Source organism: Trichomycterus rosablanca, chromosome 2 (genome assembly GCF_030014385.1).
Source record: "Trichomycterus rosablanca isolate fTriRos1 chromosome 2, fTriRos1.hap1, whole genome shotgun sequence".
Taxonomy (NCBI): Eukaryota; Metazoa; Chordata; class Actinopteri; order Siluriformes; family Trichomycteridae; genus Trichomycterus; species Trichomycterus rosablanca.
Window position 1 is genome coordinate 29,684,272 of NC_085989.1, and position 26,605 is coordinate 29,710,876.

Here is a 26,605-nt window from a genome sequence, read left to right on the forward strand (position 1 = left end):
TAAGTATTGTACAATTACCCTTAGCTCTCCCTTCAACAAATGAAACGATGTTTGCAAACTCCACTGTACAACTTGACCACAGGTATGTTGTAGAAAAGTGGACGAGTTTAAATATCTCTGCTTCCGGTTCACTTATAATGTTGGTTTAGCAACTGACCTGAAGTATTTTCACCCAGTAAGACAAACCTGGAATCCACTGTTTTAATTATTGCTCTGAAAGCCTCTTTCTTGACTGTCTATAGAGAAATCTTGCATATGTGGATTGTTACTGCATTCCTAATGTCGTTGTTTGCAACAGCCGTGGCTCGACAAACCCGTGCAGTATATAGTGTTTTAGTTTGTTCTAAACTGCCAACAAGCCTTACTTTCTTGGCAGGTTCTTCCGGTGCATCTTTGGTCTCCCTCTCTTCATCCTCCATCTGTTTTTGTTTATTTTTTTCTTACCATATCTCATCTGTTAACACTGTCATGTTAGCACAACCTGGCTAACTTGTGAGCTGTATATAATCTGCACATCGTTCCATAGAGCTTTTAGTGGCAAAAACAATATTATATGATTTGCAGCCTACAGAAGCTTACAGCTGTTGTATTAACTATGCTACAGTATGGCATTTGAAAAATCCATACGGTAAAGACGGTATACCGAATGTACCATCATATTGCCCAGCACTACATTGCACTCAGTGATTGAGGAAACCAGCCCCACCACGACCCTGACCAGGATAAAGCAGTGGTAAAACATAAAAATGAATGCATGATTGTAGACACCTGTTTGCAAATCGTTGAAACACTTGGTTTGGCTGAAAGACCCGAATGTAAATTAGAAGAGGTGTCCACATATAGTCGTCTGCACAGCAGATCTGATAAATGCTTTATATAAAAAGCTGTCATATGTTCAACTTCCTTTGATTTGTTTATAAGAGCAGTTAGCAGTTTTTCAGGTGTACTGATCTGCCCAATGTCTGAGCTACAGCTCATTAAAAAAACCTAATACTGTACTTAGGGTCGCCCATGACGCAGCAGGATATTTCAATAGTGCACCAGTGCTGGGAGGAAACCCACACAGACACGGGGAGAACATGCAAACTACACACAGAAATAACCCAGACTGCTCCACCTGGGAATTGAACCCAGGACCTTCTTTCTGTGAGGCACCCCTTGAGCCACCGTGCCGCCCCTCAGCTTTGCTACCGGCAGGCACAACTGGCAGCTGCTGTGTGGGAAAAGACCAGCCTAAAACAAGGGGTGGGTAGGTAAGGACCCTGGTTAGTAGCCCGAGGCTCCTGTACAGAAGTGGAGGAATGCAGAGATCAGTGCATGACTCTCCATGTGTGAGACTGGCCTCACGCACAAATTCACTGTAGTATGGGCGAATAAGAAGGAGGGAGGTAGTGTGTGTCAGGCAAATAGACTCTCCTTGGATGTAATCAGGGTCCCCAGGGGGTTCGGCGGATTAATTGGCTACGCTAAATTAGTAAAAAAAAAAAAAAAAAAGAGTGCGTAGCTTTTTATGTCTTGGAGTAGACGTGCTAGTGTAAGGATTCATGGATTTTGTCTGATAAGGGAGATTCCTAGGGAACGTTTGCTAGTCATGTGTGAAGCACGTGGTAAAAGAGTAGACTACATAAATTGTTATTATATAAATAATTAATAAATGCTGCACAGCTCATCTTCATTTCTGCAGCCTCAGTCTAGCACTGCCATTTACTTTTTCTATAAGTAAATGTGAGCACAGAAATCTCCTATGTCTGGAAATAAATTGTTTATGAGAAATTGCAGACAGGTCCACAATGACAGGCTCAGAAATACAACATTTATGTTCAGCCCTTTGCTAAAAAAATAACAAAAAAATACACAAGATCTACAAAAGGGATGAAAACAGTCAAGATGTAATAGTAAAAAGAAAGTTTGAGTTTCAAATATACAAATTCTTTTCAAAAAGTGGTTTCTTTTCTACATTTTTCTCAATATTTTAAGGGACAGATTAGTTCTAAATACACAAGGACTATAGGCATGAATATACAATATATGCTGGTGTGCATCAGCTCCTCAGATCATTTCAGGTGTAGAATTAGTTTTGCGATTCAGTCTCCCAGTGGTGAATTAAAATTTTGGTTGAGCAAATAAAAATGTAAATGCAGTTAGCCCTTGAGTATTAGGATTTGGCACCAGCAGCAGTTTCTAAATCAAAACTCATTAGCCCATAATTGTTGACTACATTGCATGAGCAGTTTCATTCTGTCTGTACATTGTGTTATTCACACTGCTAGTTAATCTGGGAGTTATTGGCAGATTAAGAATGTGTTGCTTTTTATTTGCCTTTTTGTTAAGACTGAGTTGTGGGGCTTTAAAAGCACAAACATTGTCTGAATGGAAAAGTCATTCGAAGAAAACTGAACCTGCAACCTCACCACAAAGATTTCAAGTACGAATAACAACATACAGTGGAACCTTGCTTTAACGGACCTCCATTTAATGGACAAAAATCTGAAAAACCAAAAGTCTGGTCCGACTGTTTAAAATTCCCGTGAGAAGTGTACCAAGATCAGTAGTTCAGTAATTGTCCACTAGCAGGTGCATATCTCTCTGTTTACATGAGTAACAGGCTTTATTTTGTCAGGAGGCTCGCTTTGTTCTCGCTGTTTGATGCTTAAGTTCTAGTGCTTAGTTATGCACCAGCACTGCTCGTATCCTATAGTCGTACTCATATTATCTCCTCCACCACACAAGGTAAATCTTTTCCCAGTAGTACAGAACCAATTTTAATATTTATTTACAGGTTTTATATTACATATTTACATATCTATTTATGTTGTTTATTTTACAGTGTATGTGCATGTAATATGTGAACGTTTAGCACTTGAGGTGTTTTTGTATATTTTTGCACCCCCTGGAAAAAAACCTTGCCGTTTCGGACGATCGCACTTTACGGACCAGTGCGCCCCCTTTTAGTCCGAGGTTAAATCAAGGTTCCACTGTATAGGTAAACCAGATACATTTTGAAAAGCAGAGCCACAATCTGGCCACAATCACCAGATGAATGTTTAAAGAAAATGAAAAGCAGCATTTGATAAAAAGAACACTCTGCTAGTAGTTATGCATGGAGGGGGTCTATTATGATCTGGTTGTGTGGCAGCCAGTGACACAGAAAACATGGTGCTGACAGTAGAACAAAGATTCCACTAAATATATCAGACAGCAAGTGTGAAACAGCCAGTCAGTGCGCTGAAGCTGAAAATAAGCTGGGTTCTGCGGGTACTTGTGTGGCGCTAGCACACCACATCTGAGATCAGGATTTATTAGGATTATAACATCATGTTTTACACACATGGTTACATTCATAAGAGGACAGGTAGTTACTGGTTACACAAGGTTCATCAGTTTAAGTCTTAAATGTCAAACACCGTCATGGACAATTTTGTATCTCCAATTCACCTCACTTGCATGTCTTTGGACTATAGGAGGAAACCGGAGCTCCTGAAGGAAAACCATGCAGATACGGGAAGAACATACAGACTCCACACAGAAAGTACCCAGGACCTTCTTGCTGTGAGGTGATCATGCTTGTTTGAATGTCAGCAGTGCTGCTGCTGATCAGACACGAATGGCTGTATCTCAGGAGGGATTTCTTAGTGCTGCTGAAACTGCAGCCTCTGCTGGCTGGTCAAAGGCGCTTACACAGAGATTGTGAAAAAGGAAGGGAAGTAAATGAATCTTCATACGTGATCCTGTCCTCTGTGTGAACCCGTCTTTGGCAGGTAAGCAGAAGAAGTTGGCAACTGTACACATGTCAGAGGGGATCGAAGGGACAGCCTTCTTCGCTCACGGTAGGAGAGTGAAGGAAAGATACAAATGGGTAAGTACAGATGACTAGAGAAGGAGGAGAAGGGGGGAATAAATAGAATAATAAAGAAATAAAATAAGCAGACAATAATACGAACCAACCATAAAATCCACAGTAAACCAATAAACAATTTTGAGAACTATCAAAAAAGCTGAACATTTCTTATGAAACTATGAAATTAACATTTGCACACACAGCACTCTACATGTACGCCAGCCATTCCATCCCAGTGTCTGCTGGATTCCAGTAAATAGGGTAAAGCTAGAAAAAAAATACCTTCATCAATGAGAAGCAAAGAAGAGCGAGGCTGAGTTTCCCAAAATACCATAATGATTGAACTCAAAAAGACTGGAGTAAGGTCATCATCTCTGATGGCCAGTGTTCAGCTTGGCCCATCACCTGATTGTCTAATGATTTACCAGAGACCTGGAGAGTCCTACAAGCCTCAGGGTCTCACACAGAATGAGAAATGTGGTGGATGATCAGTAATGATCTGGGGCTGCTTGTGAATAACACAGAACAATGTCAAGGGGTTTTCCAGCAGAGCGATGCTCCATACCAAACAGAAGGATAGATGAAGAACCATAAGATCAAGACCCCATCATGGCCTGTCTAATCTTGAGACATGGACCCTATTGAAAAGCTGTGTTTAGCAGTGGAATGTGATTAAGTGGTAGATGGATGGACACAAGTCATCAAACAAAGCCAAGCTGCATTAATGTTTCGCACCAGTAGTAGCATAGTCACCCAGTGGCAATGTGGAGAGCATATCAAACCTCACGAAAGCCATGATTGAATATTGGAATAGTTCTACTAAATATTGATTTCTGAACTTTAAGTTATAACATACAGCGCTGTTTTTTTAGTTTCTTTTTTCATAGCACACACAGAGGAGAATGAATTAGTTTATTATCAGAACAGATCAGTACTAAAAAAACAAGCATAATTAACTTTATTATCAGTATAAACAAATAAGAGTTTTACACGCTCGAGTGTTTCTGGAATTCAAACGTCTTTTTCAAAATGGATATAGTTTCTCCCCACTCAGGAAACATGAACAATTTGGTCTTTTTAAAAATTGTACTTGTCATATTTCCAACTGCTAAAGTACCATTTTCTGTAGTTTGATAGTAAAAACTCAATTGGGTTGGTTTTGACATGAACCAGTTGAAGGGTTTACACTTTGTATTGGACACCTTTATGAAGGGGATCAAACCCTACATGTGATCAACAATGTATCATTAACAAGGGCGCAATCAGCAATGAGAGCACATCCAAACAGCCTCTACTGCTGCATCAGTGGGCTACATACAGTTGAATTATACATTTACATTTTCAGCATTTGGCAGACACCTTTATCCACAGCAACTTACAATTAAGACTGTACACATTGCAAGTCATTGAGGGTTAAGGGCCTTGCTCAAGGGCCCAACAGTGCAGGCAACCTGGCAAATGTAGGGCTTGAACCAGTGACCTTCCAGTTACTAGTCCTGTACTTTAACCGCTGAGCTACCTCTGCCCTAACACAAAAGCAAAAACACAAAATCAATAATACAACGTCATAAAGTTAAACTAAACTCACTAACTAAAGTTATTTAGAAGATCGACGTTGTACATACATCAAGTGAACTGTGTTGACTAAGCAGCCATCAGATCATTCAGGAAGAAGACACATAATTTCTCCGACAGATTAACGTACTTTGGTGTAAAAAAATACAAATCAATCCAAATATAACAGTAAATAACCTTGTAAAGATGCTGGAGGAAACATGTTCTCTGGTCTGATGAAACAAAAACAAAACTGTTTGATCATAAAGATCATCAATATGTGTAGAGGAAAAGGAGGAGGCCTGAAAGCCATAGAAATCCATCTCAACTGTGAACCATAAGGGTGGCAGCAGCTGGTGGTGCTTTGTTGCAGAAGGGACTTGTCCACCTTATAAAATAGATGACATCATAAGGAAGGAGAATTATGTGGATATATTGAAGCAATGTCTAAAGACAGCAGCCAGAAATTTGAAGCTTGGATGCAAATGGGTATTCCAAATAGACAGTGACCCCAAGCATACTTCCAAAGCTGAGGCAAAATTGCTAATGAGCTAAAAAGTAAATGTAATGGAGTGGCCATCACAAAGACCTGGCTTCAATGTCATGAGAAGCTTGTTGAAGGCCTGAAATGTTTGACCCAAGTTGAACAATTTAAAGGCAATGGAACTAAAAGGTAAAAGGACTAGCCATGTGTTAACTTGGCCACCGGAAATGTGTTAAAAGAAATAAAATGAAATAAATTATTATCTCTTCTATTATTCTGACATTTTATATTTTGAAAATATAGTAGTGATCCTAACTGGATTTAAATGAATGAAGAAAATGAAGGTTACAGGTTGACCTGGCCACACTGACCTTGGGGCTGTGAACTGCATTAACTGCAGTAATTATCTTGTAAAGGCCATTCAAAAACTCAAACCATCCTCACGTGGTCTATATACTGTTGATGATGAAGCTTAAGCCAAGTGTAGCACTCCTTCCATCTATTTATATCTGCATTTGTGTGTGTGTGTGTGGGCCTATATGAACATGCATAGGAGAGATTGTGGTTGTAAAGAAGTATGTATTATTAACAAAAACTTTTTAGTGCACTGTTGTTTAATGCTTCAAATGTATTTTATTCATTCCATTCTGTCAATTAACTAAAGTTAACCAAATGACCTTGAATATGAACTGTTTCCTATTATTATATAAACAATAATAGGAACTGTGCTGCATTGAACTAAAGACTGCATTGAATCACAATAACAGGACACATGTATGAAGGAGAAAAGGCAAGACCTTAGAAAACTAATAACGCTGTACCTACTGTCAAGCATGGTGGTAGTAGCATTAAACTGGGACCGTTTCACTGCCAGTGGAACTGGTCCATTGCAGAAGGTGAGAAAATATTAAACCTTAAAATGCTTAAATATTGGACACAATTGGAATTTTTCCATTGTCTTGCACACACATTTAAATTTGTTTTTGGAAAAGCTAATATAAAAGGCTAAAACAGAGGATTTGCCTTGTCCTGATCTCATTCATATTTAAAAAACAGGGATGGACTGAAAAGTCAAGTCAGAGCCAGAAAAAAAACAAATGTGTTTTAAAACTATTCATTTTGCCAATTGAAGAAGTCAAAGATCCAATCAGAGTTTGGGCAGAAGTTGATGTCTTGCAAGCATTGCTTATCAAGGTAAAAAGAACTAAGGGGCATATTACCAAATTTTGCTATGTGTATGTTTTTGACAGGGATTTTGTGTCATACTTACAGAAAAAAAAGCAAATGTAAAATCTCTATATAAATAAATAAAAAAATGAATGAATGAATAAATAAATAACCCTCAACAGGTCGTGGCTTTCAGAAATCTAGAACATCTTTAATATTAGAATACTAATCAAGCTTTGTTTTGTATTCCCTCTACATTCACTTTCTCACACTCACATTTGAACAATAGACTAATCTGCATGTAGGCGTTGTGAAAGATTAGTTTTCTCTTGTTCAAACGGCAGAATTCACAGAGCCACGAGACAAAGTTAAAAAAGGAAAATAAAAATCCCACCGTTGCTTGATCAAAGCTTGTGCTACACTGGCCAACTTTAGACTGAAATCTCTAAAAGATTTGGAAAGAGACAAGCGCAAAATAGCATGAAGAGAGAGCACACAGCGCCTCTTTCTTCTAGATCTGATTTAACTCCAAACTACAGGCGAATCACGGAAGATCAAAACACATTCCCATTAACAGGCCTGTCACATGCACTGTCTGTGAATCTTAATGAGGAGGCATACCATTTCACAGAGACGCATTACCATCTCAGAAGATTTTTTCATCACAACAGGTAACACATTATACAGTTTATGAGCAATGGAATAAGCTGGATACCTATATCAATCTGCATTTGTGTTCAGATCTGTTTAGTTCTATCAGCCCTGTAAAAATATTTATTGTCTGTATAAACAGACAGACAGTCGGGACAGACAGGTAGACAGACAGGCGAATAGAAGTATGCAGACAAACAGCAAATTTTGCCAAATAACCAATTATTAGTCGATGGTTAACCAGTAACTGACAAAGATATACAGTAGTGTCCCATCATAATATAAAACAAATCACTGATTTTCATATCAACAAGTCACACATGCTTTTAATTGATTAAAGCAGTGTAATATCGTAGTAATGTAAAACAGTAAGATGAATAAATCAGAATGTATTGTACACAAGGCAGTTTATTACAAGCTCTAACTAATCATGCTATAAAGTTTTCTGCGGTTTCGGTTAAAAATTCAGATCTGGCTCATGCGCTCTACAAGGTAAGAAAGAGTGTGTTTTACATTTAACTGACCACTGTCTTCTTTCGGTTATTGGTTAACAGGTTAATCATTGACATACCTATATACAGTGGTACCTTGAAACTTGACGTCCCCTAAACTCAAAATCTTTGAAACTCGACTCACTTCATGAAGAAATTTGTACCCTTAAACTCAACGTTTCCCTTAAACTCAACGTGTTTAGCTTTTTTTTTTATTTTTTATTTAATTTCAAAATAACAATGACATTACACATGTATCTGTGTTTAGCTAGATTTTCCTTACTGTTTCACTTTTAAACTTGTGTTATAGCTCGATGTTCTGAGAAATTATGAGAATCAGCTTTTACGAGCCTAAAATGCTAAGCATAAAAAAAAGCTTAATGTGACAATGTATTAAAAGAACGACATAGGAACACTAAACTTCTCCTAATTATTACTGCTCATAAGTTCTCTCCACTAATAAAATCACTCATTGTTTTAGTACAATAAGTCATGCTAAGTTTTGTGCACCGAAACACTTCATAGGAAACAAAGGCACAGCCAGCGCAAAAGCGGTATTGTCACTTCTCATATGAATACGCCTTTACTGAACAGAATACAGTATTCCAAAATTAAGCATCTCCACGGTTAAGAAGTATAAGGAAACAAAAAGTAAAGTAAAGGTAAAAGCAGGTTTTATTGTATTTTAATTGTATTTCAGTGTTTTTTTTATTATACTTGTGTTATTTATTAGTGTATGAGTGTCAAAAACAACCCCATTATTTTACATTAGCCTAAAATATATGCAGTTCCACAGGACCATGAAACGCATTAAGAAGTTTTCCATACATCCTTATGGGAAAAAATACCTTGAAACTCAACACCCTTTAAACAACACCAATCCCAGGACTAACTGACGTTGAATTTCAAGGTACCACAGTAAATGGATATGTATTTGTATAAATAAATGAAAAGATGAATGGATGGACGGATCAGAAAATAGATCGGGAAAGGATGTTTTACTAAAATACAGTGTTTTAAATAATGCCACATAATATTAATAAGATTAGGGTCAGTATTGTTTTTAATAAAGTTGAAACCACTTTTAATGCTTGTATTTACAGTCAAGTGAAAGGAAACAACTCAAAACAAACAAGCGTTGTGAGTTTTTGAGGCAATCTTTGGAAGTCCTCCTTGGAAACACAAATCTAAGTAAGCAGAACAGTGTGTGTGTGTGTGTGTGTGTGTGTTTATTTGCAATTGGCTGCACCAGTGGCACTGTGAATTGGTTCATTTGCTGAGACTCTGAAGCCAATGGAGGGGCTTAAGATTAAATGAAAGCACCTGGTGTTAGTTGCTTCTATATTATTAGATTTACTTACATACTACTCGTTAATTAATGCACCTTTACTGATTTACAGTTCCCGGACACAGCATGCAAGATAGAAGCTAATCACATTCATAAATGTAGCATACTACAGAGCGTATTTTTGCCGTATTTTTGTGTTTTGCTAATAATTAACATCAAGCCATATCAAGGATGTGAGGGTATAAAAAATTGCATTTGGAAACTGCTTAGTGCCTCTCTAAAACAACATTAACATACTTTAAATTCCATGTAAGTCCAATGTGATGTCTACAATCTATTCACAATATACATCTGCCATTATTCTGGTAGCTGTTTAATTGCAGGGGACTATTTTGTACTTTATTATTTATTTATTAATATTTTAACATTATGTTTTACACACTTTGGTGGTTTAATGTCAAACACAGTCATGGACAATTGTGTATCTTCAATTCACCTCACTTGCATGTCTTTGGACTGTGGGAGGAAACCCAGGCAGACACGGGAAGAACATGCAAGCTCCACACAGAAAGGACCCGGACCGCCCCACCTGGGGATCGAACCCAGGACCTTCTTGCTGTGCGGCGACAGTGCTACCCACTGAGCCACCGTGCCGCCCTGTACTTTATTAAGACGAGACAAAATGCATTGATTGCGGTGTTCATGCTTTTAAAATAATACTTAATATATTTAAATTTGTAATTATTCCATCTTTATAATAAGCTACAGCTTTATATGTCTTCTCATCAGTGACTGTAATTATTTAAACTCTACGTTCATACTTTAAAAATGTGGGTGTTATTGTTTTTATTTTTGTTGTACATTTACAAGCCAGGAACTGACCAAGGCTTAATAAGGAGTAGACACAAATACACTGATTAAAGCTTTATCAAAGCTAGAACTTGAGAAATGAAAAAGCATATAAAGGAAAACTTACCTTAACATAGGATGGCTGTTTCTCTAAAATAAGGTCTGCTACTCTCTTTGATACCTACGAAGGCAAATAAGCCAAAGTCAGTATGATCATAATCCATGAAAATGAATAAAACTTTTCAAACAATTTCTCATCATTACACTACACAATATTTTACTCAGAAATTCCTTGTTATATGAGCTCACTGGGTTCAACAAATAATGCATTTTTGTAACCCAGTCCATGGCCCACAGGTTTTGTTCTTTTAAATGTGCTAAGACAATGGAATAAAGCAGGAAACCAATTAAGGAAAGTGTGGTGTGATTAAAAATGTGGATCAGGAAAACACTCAAAATGACTAAGTGTGTTTATTCTGCTTTCTAGATCAGTTCTGTCATAACACTGTTATTATATGAAGTGGTAGTGAGATTCAGTACGTTAGAGAGCTCTCTCATTACTGCAGTCTTCCCTCAACTCCCTCAAATTGGTTTTTCAATCCTGTGTTCAGATTTCTAATGTCCCATGGATATCAACACAGAAATATGAAGAGGATTCCAGTTAATATCTGGTGCTACCAATTTTAGCTTGGTTTAAAATTCATAGAAAACACAAAAACAGCTCTTTAACAGAACTTAGTCCTTAACAAATGTTGAACTACTTTTTCACACACGACACACCAAACCATTTTAGTAAAAATAAATGATAATAATAACAATAAATAGAAAAATAAGGGAGAATAAGAAAAAAAACTCACATATACACCAATCAGCCATAACATTAAAACCACCTTCTACACTCACTGTACATTTTATAAGCGCCACTTACCATATACAAGCACTTTGTAGTTCTACAATTACTGACTGTTACTTACTGACAAGTGCACCTTTTAATGATTTGGCTGTTCAACCTTTGCTTTACCTTTATTTATTAGGATTTTAACGTCATGTTTTACACTTTGGTTACATTCATGACAGGACAGGTAATAACTCGCTACACAAGATTCATCAGTTCACAAGTTTAATGTCAAACACAGTCATGGACAATTTTCTATCTCCAATTCACCTCACTTGCATGTCTTTGGACTGTTGGAGGAAACCAGAGCTCTCAGAGAGCATGCAAACTTCACACAGAAAGGACCCGGACCGTTCCACCTGGGAATCGAACCAAAGACCTTTTAGCAGTGAGGTGACAGTGCTACCCACTGAGCCACCCTTTCTTCACCTTTAGATAAAGCCATTCATGTCAGTGTAGACATCCGACTGGCCGAAAGCAATGCCAAGATTCGAATCCAGATCAGTCATCTGTTTCTCTGCATACTTTGTTATCCCCTTTCATGCTGTTCCTCAATGGTCAGGACCCCCACAGGACCACCACAGAGCAGGTATTATTTAGGTGGTCGGTCATTCTCAGCACTGCAGTGACATTGACATGGTGGTGGTGTGCTAGTGTGTGTTGTGCTGGTATGAGTGGATCAGATACAGCAGCACTGCTGGAGTTTTTAAATACCGTGTCCACTCACTGTCCACTCTATTAGACACTCCTACCTAGTTGGTCCACCCTCTGTAAATTTATTCTTCCCTCAAAATAACTCAATATACAGCCATTAATGTCTAAACCACCGGCAACAAAAGTGAGTACACCCCTTAGTGAAAGTTCCTGAAGTGTCAATATTTTGTGTGGCCACCATTATTTCCCAGAACTGCCTTAACTCTCCTGGGCATGGAGTTTACCAGAGCTTCACAGGTTGCCACTGGAATGCTTTTCCACTCCTCCATGACGACATCACGGAGCTGGCGGATATTCGAGACTTTGCGCTCCTCCACCTTCCGCTTGAGGATGCCCCAAAGATGTTCTATTGGGTTTAGGTCTGGAGACATGCTTGGCCAGTCCATCACCTTTACCCTCAGCCTCTTCAATAAAGCAGTGGTCGTCTTAGAGGTGTGTTTGGGGTCATTATCATGCTGGAACACTGCCCTGCGACCCAGTTTCCGGAGGGAGGGGATCATGCTCTGCTTCAGTATTTCACAGTACATATTGGAGTTCATGTGTCCCTCAATGAAATGTAACTCCCCAACACCTGCTGCACTCATGCAGCCCCAGACCATGGCATTCCCACCACCATGCTTGACTGTAGGCATGACACACTTATCTTTGTACTCCTCACCTGATTGCCGCCACACATGCTTGAGACCATCTGAACCAAACAAATTAATCTTGGTCTCATCAGACCATAGGACATGGTTCCAGTAATCCATGTCCTTTGTTGACATGTCTTCAGCAAACTGTTTGCGGGCTTTCTTGTGTAGAGACTTCAGAAGAGGCTTCCTTCTGGGGTGACAGCCATGCAGACCAATTTGATGTAGTGTGCGGCGTATGGTCTGAGCACTGACAGGCTGACCCCCCACCTTTTCAATCTCTGCAGCAATGCTGACAGCACTCCTGCGCCTATCTTTCAAAGACAGCAGTTGGATGTGACGCTGAGCACGTGCACTCAGCTTCTTTGGACGACCAACGCGAGGTCTGTTCTGAGTGGACCCTGCTCTTTTAAAACGCTGGATGATCTTGACCACTGTGCTGCAGCTCAGTTTCAGGGTGTTGGCAATCTTCTTGTAGCGCAACAATTCGTCTTTTAAGGTCCTCAGAGAGTTCTTTGCCATGAGGTGCCATGTTGGAACTTTCAGTGACCAGTATGAGAGAGTGTGAGAGCTGTACTACTAAATTGAACACACCTGCTCCCTATGCACACCTGAGACCTAGTAACAATAACAAATCACATGACATTTTGGAGGGAAAATGACAAGCAGTGCTCAATTTGGACATTTAGGGGTGTAGTCTCTTAGGGGTGTACTCACTTTTGCTGCCGGTGGTTTAGACATTAATGGCTGTATATTGAGTTATTTTGAGGGAAGAATAAATTTACACTGTTATATAAGCTGCACACAGACTACTTTTCATTGTGTCAAAGTATCATTTTGTCAGTGTTGTCCCATGAAAAGATATACTTAAATATCTGCAGAAATGTGAGGGGTGTACTCACTTTTGTGATACACTGTGTATATATATATATATATATATATATATATATATATATATATACAGTGTATCACGAAAGTGAGTACACCCCTCACATTTCTGCAAATATTTCATTATATCTTTTCATGGAACAACACTATAGACATGAAACTTGGATATAACTTAGAGTAGTCAGTGTACAGCTTGTATAGCAGTGTAGATTTACTGTCTTCTGAAAATAACTCAACACACAGCCATTAATGTCTAAATAGCTGGCAACATAAGTGAGTACACCCCACAGTGAACATGTCCAAATTGTGCCCAAATGTGTCGTTGTCCCTCCCTGGTGTCATGTGTCAAGGTCCCAGGTGTAAATGGGGAGCGGGGCTGTTAAATTTGGTGTTTTGGGTACAATTCTCTCATACTGGCCACTGGATATTCAACATGGCACCTCATGGCAAAGAACTCTCTGAGGATGTGAGAAATAGAATTGTTGCTCTCCACAAAGATGGCCTGGGCTATAAGAAGATTGCTAACACCCTGAAACTGAGCTACAGCATGGTGGCCAAGGTCATACAGCGGTTTTCCAGGACAGGTTCCACTCGGAACAGGCTTCGCCAGGGTCGACCAAAGAAGTTGAGTCCACGTGTTCGGCGTCATATCCAGAGGTTGGCTTTAAAAAATAGACACATGAGTGCTGCCAGCATTGCTGCAGAGGTTGAAGACGTGGGAGGTCAGCCTGTCAGTGCTCAGACCAGACGCCGCACACTGCATCAACTCGGTCTGCATGGTCGTCATCCCAGAAGGAAGCTGACGCACAAGAAAGCCCGCAAACAGTTTGCTGAAGACAAGCAGTCCAAGAACATGGATTACTGGAATGCCCTGTGGTCTGACGAGACCAAGATAAACTTGTTTGGCTCAGATGGTGTCCAGCATGTGTGGCGGCGCCCTGGTGAGAAGTACCAAGACAACTGTATCTTGCCTACAGTCAAGTATGGTGGTGGTAGCATCATGGTCTTGGGCTGCATGAGTGTTGCTGGCACTGGGGAGCTGCAGTTCATTGAGGGAAACATGAATTCCAACATGTACTGTGACATTCTGAAACAGAGCATGATCCCCTGACTTCGAAAACTGGGCCTCAGGGCAGTTTTCCAACAGGATAACGACCCCAAACACAACCTCCAAGATGACAACTGCCTTGCTGAGGAAGCTGAAGGTAAAGGTGATGGACTAAACCCAATTGAGCACCTGTGGCGCATCCTCAAGTGGAAGGTGGAGGAGTTCAAGGTGTCTAACATCCACCAGCTCCATGATGTCATCATGGAGGAGTGGAAGAGGATTCCAGTAGCAACCTGTGCAGCTCTGGTGAATTCCATTCCCAGGAGGGTTAAGGCAGTGATAATAATGGTGGTCACACAAAATATTGACACTTTAGGCACAATTTGGACATGTTCACTGTGGGGTGTACTCACTTATGTTGCCAGCTATTTAGACATTAATGGCTGTGTGTTGAGTTATTTTCAGAAGACAGTAAATCTACACTGCTATACAAGCTGTACACTGACTACTCTAAGTTATATCCAAGTTTCATGTCTACAGTGTTGTCCCATGAAAAGATATAATAAAATATTTGCAGAAATGTGAGGGGTGTACTCACTTTTGTGATACATATACAGTGTATCACAAAAGTGAGTACACCCCTCACATTTCTGCAGATATTTAAGTATATATTTTCATGGGACAACACTGACAAAATGACACTTTGACACAATGAAAAGTAGTCTGTGTGCAGCTTATATAACAGTGTAAATTTATTCTTCCCTCAAAATAACTCAATATACAGCCATTAATGTCTAAACCACCGGCAACAAAAGTGAGTACACCCCTAAGAGACTACACCCCTAAATGTCCAAATTGAGCACTGCTTGTCATTTTCCCTCCAAAATGTCATGTGATTTGTTAGTGTTACTAGGTCTCAGGTGTGCATAGGGAGCAGGTGTGTTCAATTTAGTAGTACAGCTCTCACACTCTCTCATACTGGTCACTGAAAGTTCCAACATGGCACCTCATGGCAAAGAACTCTCTGAGGATCTTAAAAGACGAATTGTTGCGCTACATGAAGATGGCCAAGGCTACAAGAAGATTGCCAACACCCTGAAACTGAGCTGCAGCACAGTGGCCAAGATCATCCAGCGTTTTAAAAGAGCAGGGTCCACTCAGAACAGACCTCGCGTTGGTCGTCCAAAGAAACTGAGTGCACGTGCTCAGCGTCACATCCAACTGCTGTCTTTGAAAGATAGGCGCAGGAGTGCTGTCAGCATTGCTGCAGAGATTGAAAAGGTGGGGGGTCAGCCTGTCAGTGCTCAGACCATACGCCGCACACTACATCAAATTGGTCTGCATGGCTGTCACCCCAGAAGGAAGCCTCTTCTGAAGTCTCTACACAAGAAAGCCTGCAAACAGTTTGCTGAAGACATGTCAACAAAGGACATGGATTACTGGAACCATGTCCTATGGTCTGATGAGACCAAGATTAATTTATTTGGTTCAGATGGTCTCAAGCATGTGTGGCGGCAATCAGGTGAGGAGTAGAAAGATAAGTGTGTCATGCCTACAGTCAAGCATGGTGGTGGGAATGCCATGGTCTGGGGCTGCATGAGTGCAGCAGGTGTTGAGGAGTTACATTTCATTGAGGGACACATGAACTCCAATATGTACTGTGAAATACTGAAGCAGAGCATGATCCCCTCCCTCCGGAAACTGGGTCGCAGGGCAGTGTTCCAGCATGATAATGACCCCAAACACACCTCTAAGACGACCACTGCTTTATTGAAGAGGCTGAGGGTAAAGGTGATGGACTGGCCAAGCATGTCTCCAGACCTAAACCCAATAGAACATCTTTGGGGCATCCTCAAGCGGAAGGTGGAGGAGCACAAAGTCTCGAATATCCGCCAGCTCCGTGATGTCGTCATGGAGGAGTGGAAAAGCATTCCAGTGGCAACCTGTGAAGCTCTGGTAAACTCCATGCCCAGGAGAGTTAAGGCAGTTCTGGGAAATAATGGTGGCCACACAAAATATTGACACTTCAGGAACTTTCACTACGGGGTGTACTCACTTTTGTTGCCGGTGGTTTAGACATTAATGGCTGTATATTGAGTTATTTTGAGGGAAGAATAAATTTACACTGTAATATAAGCTGCACACAGACTACTTTTCATTGTGTCAAAGTGTCATTTTGTCAGTGTTGTCCCATGAAAATATATACTTAAATATCTGCAGAAATGTGAGGGGTGTACTCACTTTTGTGATACACTGTATATATATATATATATATATATATATATATATATATATATATATATATATATATATATATATATATATATATATATATATATATATATATACACACACATATACATACACACACACACACGGGGTCGTTATCGTGTTGGAAAGCTGCCATGCGACTCAATTTCCGAAGGGAGGGGATCATGCTCTGTTTCAGAATGTCACAGTACATGTTGGAATTCATGTTTCCCTCAATGAACCACAGCTCCCCAGTGCCAGCAACACTCATGCAGCCCAAGACCATGATGCTACCACCACCATGCTTGACTGTAGGCAAGAGACAGTTGTCTTGGAACTTCTCACCAGGGCGCCGCCACACATGCTGGACACCATCTGAGCCAAACAAGTTTATCTTGGTCTCGTCAGACCACAGGGCATTCCAGTAATCCACGTTCTTGGACTGCTTGTCTTCAGCAAACTGTTTGCGGGCTTTCTTGTGCGTCAGCTTCCTTCTGGGATGACGACCATGCAGACCGAGTTGATGCAGTGTGCGGCGTATGGTCTGAGCACTGACAGGCTGACCTCCCGTTTCTTCAACCTCTGCAGCAATGCTGGCAGCACTCATGTGTCTATTTTTTAAAGCCAACCTCTGGATATGACGCTGAACACGTGGACTCAACTTCTTTGGTCGACCCTGGTGAAGCCTGTTCCGAGTGGAACCTGTCCTGGAAAACCGCTGTATGACCTTGGCCACCGTGCTGTTGCTCAGTTTCAGGGTGTTAGCAATCTTCTTATAGCCCAGGCCATCTTTGTGGAGAGCAACAATTCTATTTCTCACATCTTCAGAGGGTTCTTTGCCATGAGGTGCCATGTTGAATATCCAGTGGTCAGTATGAGAGAATTGTACCCAAAACACCAAATTTAACAGCCCTGCTCCCCATTCACACCTGGGACCTTGACACACGACACCAGGGAGGGACAACGACACAATTGGGCACAATTTGGACATGTTCACTGTGGGGTGTACTCACTTATGTTGCCAGCTATTTAGACATTAATGGCTGTGTGTTGAGTTATTTTCAGAAGACAGTAAATCTACACTGCTGTACAAGTTGTACACTGACTACTCTAAGTTATATCCAAGTTTCATGTCTATAGTGTTGTCCCATGAAAAGATATAATGAAATATTTGCAAAAATGTTAGGGGCCAATTTGGAACAGTGTGATTTATCAATATGGATATAATTTTAATGCTTATTCTGGAAGCAGACCAGAGTCTGACACTTCAGAATTAGATTAACATTATATTTGCAGCATTTGCATTTAGTATCTTAAGCCTAAACTTTGTTTGGCACATCGTGACAAAGATTAACTCCCTTAGCTTCCCTGGATCCGACAATGAGATTAATTAAAAATCATGAGTAATTAAAATTAAATGAAACATACAGCACCGCCCAGTCGCTCTTTCTGTGAATGCATTTTCTCTACACCCATCCAGCCTCTGTGTACTGCTACACATGATAATTAATTAATTAAAGACAAACAATTCGGCTCCAGTGCTGTGAAAAAGTATTTGTTCCTATTGTGATTGCTTATACTGTATTTTTTCTACTTTCTACTAATTTCTAGCTCATTCAAAATGCAGCTGCTTGCCTGTTTTTTAACCAACCTAAACGCTGCCACATCACCCCACTGCTGCGTTCCCTTCACTGGCTTCCTGTAGCTGCACGCATTCAGTTTAAAACACTGATGCTCACCTACAAAGCCAAAAATGGACCAGCCCTAAGCTACCTTCGTGGTCTAATAAAACCCCTCTCTGTACCACGCAACCTTCGAGCCACTAGTCTCGCTCGACTTGATCCTCCACCCAGGACTAGAGGAAGACAAGCATCAAGGCTCTTCTCTGTACTGGCACCCAATTGGTGGAACGAACTTCCTCCGTCTGTCTGAACATCTGAGTCTCTCACTGTCTTTTAAAAAATGATTAAAAACCCACCTCTTTACTAAACACTTAAGCTGACTTGTACTTACTTACTAACGCTCTTTCATTTCTTTAAAAAAAATAAAATAAGATAAAAAAAATAAAAACAGGTTTTAGCAGATGTGTGTTCCTGGACTGTTGTTTACTTAAACTAGAGTAAGGTAATGTTCACTATGGAAGCACTTCTGTAAGTCGCTCTGGATAAGAGCGTCTGCTAAATGCCGAAAATGTAAATGTACTAATTTGTCACATTTAAAATTTTCAGATCTTCCGACTAAGCTTAATTAGAATAAAAACAAACAAGAAAAAACACAAAATACAGCTTTTAAATGATCATTTATTGACAGTAAAGAATTATTAAAAACGCATATCAGTCATGTGAAAAACTAACTGCATCTTAATCTAATAACTGGTTGAGCCTCCCTTCACAGCAACAACTTTTCAAGCAAATGTTTGCAATAACTTTTAATGAGTCTTTTACATCGCTGTTCAACCAACTTTTCTTTAAAAAATTGCTTTAATTCAGCTACATTGGAGGGCCACAGTGGATTCAAGTCAGGATTCAGTCACTTCAAAACCCTAATTTTGTTTCTTTTGAGCCGTTCAGAATTGGACTTGCTGGAGTGCTTCGGATTATTGTACTGCTGCATAGCCCAACTGCGCTTGAGCTTTAAGTCACAACTGACAGACACATTCAGTAGCTGAAGCAGAATCTAAGGTTCCATCAAATATGACAAGTCGTCCAGGTCCTGCTGAAGCAAAGCAGCCCCAGACCATCACACAAATGCCACCATGTTTGACTGGTGGAATGATGTTTCTATAGTGGAATGTCAAGTCATAATTAATCATAAGAAGCTTTATGCCAGATGTAACTGGATCATGGCTTCTAAAAGACTTTAACCTTTAACTCATCAGTCAACAGATTATTAGCCCAAAATTCTTGAGCCTTTGTGTTTTGGTCAGCAATGGTTTGCACCTTGCAGCTCTGCCATGGATGCCATTTTTACCTTAGTCTTAACTAAGTCAATTAAGGCCTACAGTTTTAGACATTAATGTGGGTTCATTTGTGACTTTCTAGATGAGTCGTCTATTCCAGCCTTTCTCAACCGGAATGTCGCGGCACCCTGGGGTGCCGTCTGGCTTCGTCAGGGGTGCCGTCAAAAATATTCTGATAGTGATGGGTCATTCGCGAAGGATCCGATTCTATTGAACGGCTCTTTAAAATGAACAAAAGGAACCGAGTCGCGCCTCTGAAAGTTGCTATATATTTTCTTTATTTCTGCGCAGTTCTTATCGGCTGCAATCCACCCATTCCGCTTCCATCAGTAGAGGGAATCAATCAGTCATAATAAGAGCTGTTTATTGTCGAAATTCAAATCCGAAAACGGAGAGCGGAGAGCGAGCGACACACACACAGAGAGAGAGAGAGAGAGAGACACACACACACACACACATTATTATTTTGCACTGTTTTTATTAATATTTTATTCTATTTTATATTTTTTGCACATGTAACTGATTTGTATATATTTGTTCTTTCTTACTGTTATTTTTATTATTTCTCTCTAACTTGCTTTGGCAATACGAATGTCTTTATTTGTCATGCCAATAAAGCTTCTTTTGAGTTTAAGTTGAGAGAGCCGTAACCGAGCTACAGACCACGAGCTACAGAGAGAACATGCAGAAAAGAAGCAGTGCTCTTAGTATAATGACAAATAATTGAGAAATAAACTATAAACTCGTTTAATTATGTTAAATCTGATTTGTTCATGGCGTGAACTGAGCTTTTCGAGCCTAAATTACATCAAGAACAAGTACAGGGAGCGACTGAGGGCTCTGGACCAGGAGCTCCGTGTCTGCCTCTCATCCATCCCTGCCAGAATAGGGCGATTGTGTGCATCATTCCAGGCTCAGGTTTCCCATTAAAAGTAAGTCACGTTTACCCCTCCCTCCCTAAATGACACCTTATGGTGTGTGTGTGTGCGTGTGTGTTAGCAGTCCGAGGGATGCAGAGTATACGTTTTTTAATACATTTTAGACTGGGGTGACTTGAGATTTTGCATACTTTTAAAGGGTGCCGTGACTTAAAAAAGGTTGAGAAACACTGGTCTATTCTTTCATGGTGAAATTTTGGCAAGCCGGCCACTTCTGGGAAGATTCATCACTGGTCCTAGTTTTCTCAATTTATGAACAATTGTTCTCACTGGGTTTGTTGGCGATCCAGAGCATAAGCAATGGCTTTGTAACACTTTGTATCCAGAACAGCTGTTCAATGATTTAGTTTTGCAACTGTATTTAAATCCAGATCTTTAGAATTCATTCAAATTATTCTCCAGGCCACCAAGGAGGATGGAGGTCCCTGCTGAGACTGGTTCCTCTTAAGGTTTCTTCCTGTATTTTTAAGGGAGTTTTTCCTCGCCACTGTCGCCCATGGATTGCTCAACAGGGGTTTTCGGTCTGTCGGCCCTGGATTCTGGAAAGTTGCTTTGAGACAATGTGCATTGTAAAAAGCGCTATATAAATACATTTCACTTGACTAAAATGTGGTGTAGTGCTTTTTAAGACCCTCCAGCCTATTAGTCTAGATCAGTGTTTCTCAACCTTTTTTCAGTCACGGCACCCTTTAAAAGTATGCAAAATCTCAAGTCACCCCAGTCTAAAATGTATTACAAAACATACACTCTGCATCCCTCGGACTGCTAACACACACGGACACACACCATAAGGTGTCATTTAGGGAGGGACGGGTAAACGTGACTTTTAATGGGAAACCTGAGCCTGGGATGATGCACACAATCGCCCTATTCTGGCAGGGATGGATGAGAGGCAGACACGGAGCTCCTGGTTCAGAGCTTTCAGTCGCCCCCTGTACTTGTTCTTGATGCAAGTTACGCTCGAAAAGCTCAGTTCGTGCCATGAACGAATCAAATTTAACATAATTAAACAAGTTTATAGTTTATTTCTCAATTATTTGTCATTATACTAAGAGCACTGCTTCTTTTCTGCATGGTTTCTCTGTGGCTCTCTCAACTCAAACTTAAAAGAAGCTTTATTTGCATGACAAATAAAGACATTCGTATTGCCAGAGCAAGTTAGAGAGAAATAATAAAAATAACAGTAAGAAAAAACAAATATATACAAAACAGCCCTTTGGATGTAAATGTGCTTTATGAATAAATTACTTACTTACTAAAACAGTTACAAGTGCAAAAAAATTATATTAATAAAAACAGTGCAAAATAATAACAAAATTATAATATTTACAGTAATGAAGTAGTAATAACGATCAGTCTCTCTGTGTGTGTGTGTGTGCGCACATTAACTGATTGTTATTACTACCTCATTAATGTAAATATTATAATTTTTATTGTTAATATTTTGCACTGTTTTTATTATTATTTTATTCTATTTTATATTTTTGCACATGTAACCGTTTTGTATATGGTATATTTGTTCTTTCTTATTGTTATTTTTATTATTTCTCTGTAACTTGCTTTGGCAATACGAATGTCCTTATTTGTCATGCCAATAAAGCTTCTTTTGAGTTTGTGTGTGTGCGTGTGTGTGTCTCGCTCGCTCTCCGCTTTCCGTTTTCGGATTTGAATTTCGACAATAAACAGCTCTTATTATGACTGATTAATTCCCTTCACTGATGGAATTGCGCAGAAATTAAAAGCTATACATATATAGCGGCTTCCAGAGGCGCGACTCGGTTCCTTTCGTTCATTTTAAAGTGCCGTTCAATAGAATCGGATCGTTCGAGAACGACTCATCAGTTTTAGAATATCATGACGGCACCCTTGACGAAGCCAGATGGCACCCCGGTTGAGAAAGGTTGGTCTAGATGTATAGTTTGTTTGTTTATTAGGATTTTAACGTCATGTTTTACACTTTGGTTACATTCTTGACAGGAACGGTAGTTACTCATTACACAAGATTCATCAGTTCACAAGGTTATATCGAACACAGTCATGGACAATTTAGTGTCTCCAATTTACTTCACTTGCATGTCTTTGGACTGTGGGAGGAAACCGGAGCTCCCAGAGTAAACCCACACAGACACGGGGAAAACATGCAAACTCCACACAGAAAGGACCCGGACCGCCCCACCTGATGATCGAACCCACGACCTTCTTGCTGTGAGGTGACAGTGCTATAATCTTTATGTATAGATTCATAGATCTCTGGCAGCATGTAAGCATGTCTGGGTGTGGCTAGTGAGATTAAACCCAGTTGTACTAAATCTGTTAAACTGGTTGATTTAGTAGCTAAGAAGCAGTACTTTTCTGTTTTCTTGGGTTATATTTGTCTAATATTAAAAGTAGGTTGATAATCTTAAACATGCAACCATGACAAATATGCACAAATAAAATTAATCTATAAAATACATAGTACACACACACCAAGATCAGCAGAGTGCTTTAGCACACTAATAAGACATCCATAAGTACCTTGTCAATAAGAACAACTGCTCATGGGAGCACTCTTCAGTGCCTGTAAAAAGGTGGATCAATTTAGCTTCATTGTAAACATTGGAGACTGGTTCAGGCAGGGTTTGTGTTGGTATGTGTATGTAATTAAAATCACATGGATTGTCTAAAAGCTGATTAAAAATGCCTGGCTTTCAGATAACTGCTTTATATCAGTACAAAACTGTAATCAACGTATTACCTGAACAAACGGCTTATTTCTCCAGGTACAATACAAAGGAAAGAGAATGCACTGCAAAGGAAATGTTCAGCATGCTAAATACCTTCAGTGACTCATTTCATTGAGAAATCTGATCGAGTCATTCTGCCCACAGCTACTTCAAGCACATAAAAACTGCTGCAAGTGTTGTACCTGCACTAACACACACTCACGACCACACACACAACCAACACAGTCTTGCTCCCTGGACTCTGACAACTTCAATACATACAACTACTCAGTGACCATACACTGATCAGCCATAACATTAAAACCACCTCCTTGTTTCTACACTCACTGTCCATTTTATCAGCTCCACTTACCATATAAAAGCCCTTTGTAGTTCTACAATTATTGACTGTAGTCCATCTGTTTCTCTGCATGCTTTGTTAGCCCCCTTTCATGCTGTTCTTCAATGGTCAGGACCCCCACAGGACCACCACAGAGCAGGTATTATTTGGGTGTTGGATCATTCTCAGCACTGCAGTGACACTGACATGGTGGTGGTGTGTTAGTGTGTTGTGCTGGTATGAGTGGATCAGACACAGCATCGCTGATGGACTTTTTAAATACTGTGTCCACTCACTGTCCACTCTATTGGACACTCCTACCTAGTTGGTCCACCTTGTAAATGTAAAGTCAGAGACGACCGCTCATCTATTGCTGCTGTTTGAGTCGGTCATCTTCTAGACCTTCATAAGTGGTCACAGGACGCTGCCCACAGGGTGCTGTTGGCTGGATATTTTTGGTTGGTGGACTATTCTCAGTCCAGCAGGGACAGTGAGGTGTTTAAAAACTCCAGCAGCGCTGCTGTGTCTGATTCATTCATACCAGCACAACACACACTAACACACCACCACCATGTCAGTGCAGTGCTGAGAATGATCCAACACCCAAATAATACCTACTCTGTAGTGGTTCTGTAGTGGTCCTGGGGGGGTCCTGACCCTTGAAGAACAGCATGAAAAGGGGATAACAAAGCATGCAGAGAAACAGATGGACTACAGTCAGTTATTGTAGAACTACAAAGTGCTTCTATATGGTAAGTGGAGCTGATAAAATGGACAGTGAGTGTAGAAACAAGAAGGTGGTTTTAATGTTATGGTTGATCGGTGTATAGTACTTGCATCTTTGCACAATATTGCAGTTTTGCATTTTACACTTTTTATATCTATATCTGTATATAAAAACCCTAGAATACATTTTTACCTCACTTATCATTAACTTAGTGCCATGTACGGGCCAACACTACACTTGTCTCAAGTCTTGTCTCCCTTAATTACTTTAGATTAGGAATTTCCTCTGCATTTAGTGTAGGTCTTGGATTTATTGTACTGTTGTTTATCTGCACTGTGTATATTGTATTGTCTTGCACTTTTGTTCTATGTTGCACCCTAGTCCTGGAGGAATGCTGTTTCGTTTCAATATGTACTCGTATATAGCTGAAATGACAATAAAGTCTCTCTTGAACTTGCAGGTGGTTAATATTGTTCAAACTGGCACAGAGGTGCAGGAGGCTACACAGCTCAAATGTCCCAGGTTTCGTCCTGTGTTCTACATCACGTCCTTGTGCAGTTCACTCAATGTCTGAATTATTTTCTTCTGACCTCACCAAAAATAATCCTATACAAGGACTGACTACTATCAAGCTTCAATTACACAGCAGGTGAACGTGGCCTTTGTCTTTATTATGACAGTAAACTAATAATCAGAAGTTTGCTGGTTTAGGCTCCATCAATACCAGGTTGTTACTTTTGGGCTCTTAAACAAAGACAAATCTCTCAGGGTTGAATCTCAACTTTGCCATCAACTGGCCGGGCATCCACACAGACACGATTGGCTGTGCCTGAAAGAGGATACGGTTGAATGGATTCCTCAGTGCTGCTACAATTGTAGCCTGTGCATGAGGAATGGTTAATTCAGGGATAGTAGTGCATGACTCTCCGACTGCGATCTTGTTTTCTGTGTGACTCCATCTCTGGCAGGTGGAAAAGCGTCTGCTAAATGCCATAAATGTCTCACTATCAGTGAGGCACATTTTCATCTCAGCAAGAGCTGTGCTGTTGACTGTAAAGTGCATTCCCTTAGAAGCAACAACATTTCGACTACAATATTTACAGCAGTGTCAAGCTGAATTCAGAAGCGCCCTCAGTACAAGGACTGTTTGTCTAGTTTATGGAATTTATGGCCAACCGTGTGAAAGTCTTAGATCTTAGTGGCAAATGCTTGGCAAAACGGTCTTAAGCATACCACCATCACAAACTCCAAGTAATCATACTTAAATCTAAGGCTAGATTTGATCTAAGGTTGCATTTTGCACAGCGTTAGTACCCCATAACACTAATGCTCCTGTGGCCAAATTGAAATGAATTCCTGAAGCCAGTCAAAAACTCACAGGCTGCGTCCGAAATCGCATACTTACTAGGTACATTCGAGGAAGTGTACACTGCTCAGCCGGTAAAGCAGTATGCTCTTTCAGTACGCAAGTGTGCAGTATCCACGCAACCTCGTACGTACTACGTCCATCATCTTACCAACGTCACGTGATGCATGACGTCACATCGCCACAGTTATAACAATTTTAAAATCGGACATTAGTTTTGTCGTTCTCCACAGAGCTGCTCATAACGTTATTCAGGGTTGTAGTAAATCATAACATGTTTAACATTTGTCTTACTCGCTTACCACCATCTTTCTTCTTCGCTACAAACACCTTTGCAGCTCCAGTTGCATTATGGGATAGATTATCGGACCATAAGTGTGCATCGTTTGCATACTCAAAAATGGCTGCCTAGGCAGTAGGTCATCAGAGTCCTTTCCGCGCACTTTTTAATGTATACTACATATTCTGACATACTAACCATTGATGACTGAAGGAAGCCAAAAATGTGTGTCATAACGCCTGCTGAAACCTGTTACATTGGTGTGGAATCTATTATACAGCATTTTATTAAATAGGTTCGGTTAATAATTTACCAAGCCAGTTGCATATAAATCTAAAAACACTGTGAAAAGAGAACCAAAAAATGGATTCTAATGGTGTGCAAGAGACAGAGGAATTGTAGAGGGGAAAAAACACCCGACTGGAAGAAAAGAGGCAAATGCAAAAAGAAAAGTGCAAAAAAGAACAACTGTAAGATTAGAATCTAATATTGGATGATGAGGACTAGCTCACAATCGATGTTCAAATTCATTTCAAATGGCTGA

The 26,605-nt window shown here is 40.0% G+C and overlaps 1 protein-coding gene across 2 annotated transcripts in view; it reads right to left on the reverse strand.

The window, feature by feature from the left end:
* Positions 1-26,605, reverse strand: part of vps50 (VPS50 EARP/GARPII complex subunit) — a 258,290-nt gene that overhangs the window by 211,714 nt on the left and 19,971 nt on the right. For both annotated transcript variants that reach the window (XM_063014101.1, XM_063014109.1), the window contains exon 5: positions 10,450-10,503. In XM_063014101.1, coding sequence (XP_062870171.1) covers positions 10,450-10,503 — 54 coding nt within the window. The remainder of the gene's footprint in view (positions 1-10,449; positions 10,504-26,605) is intronic.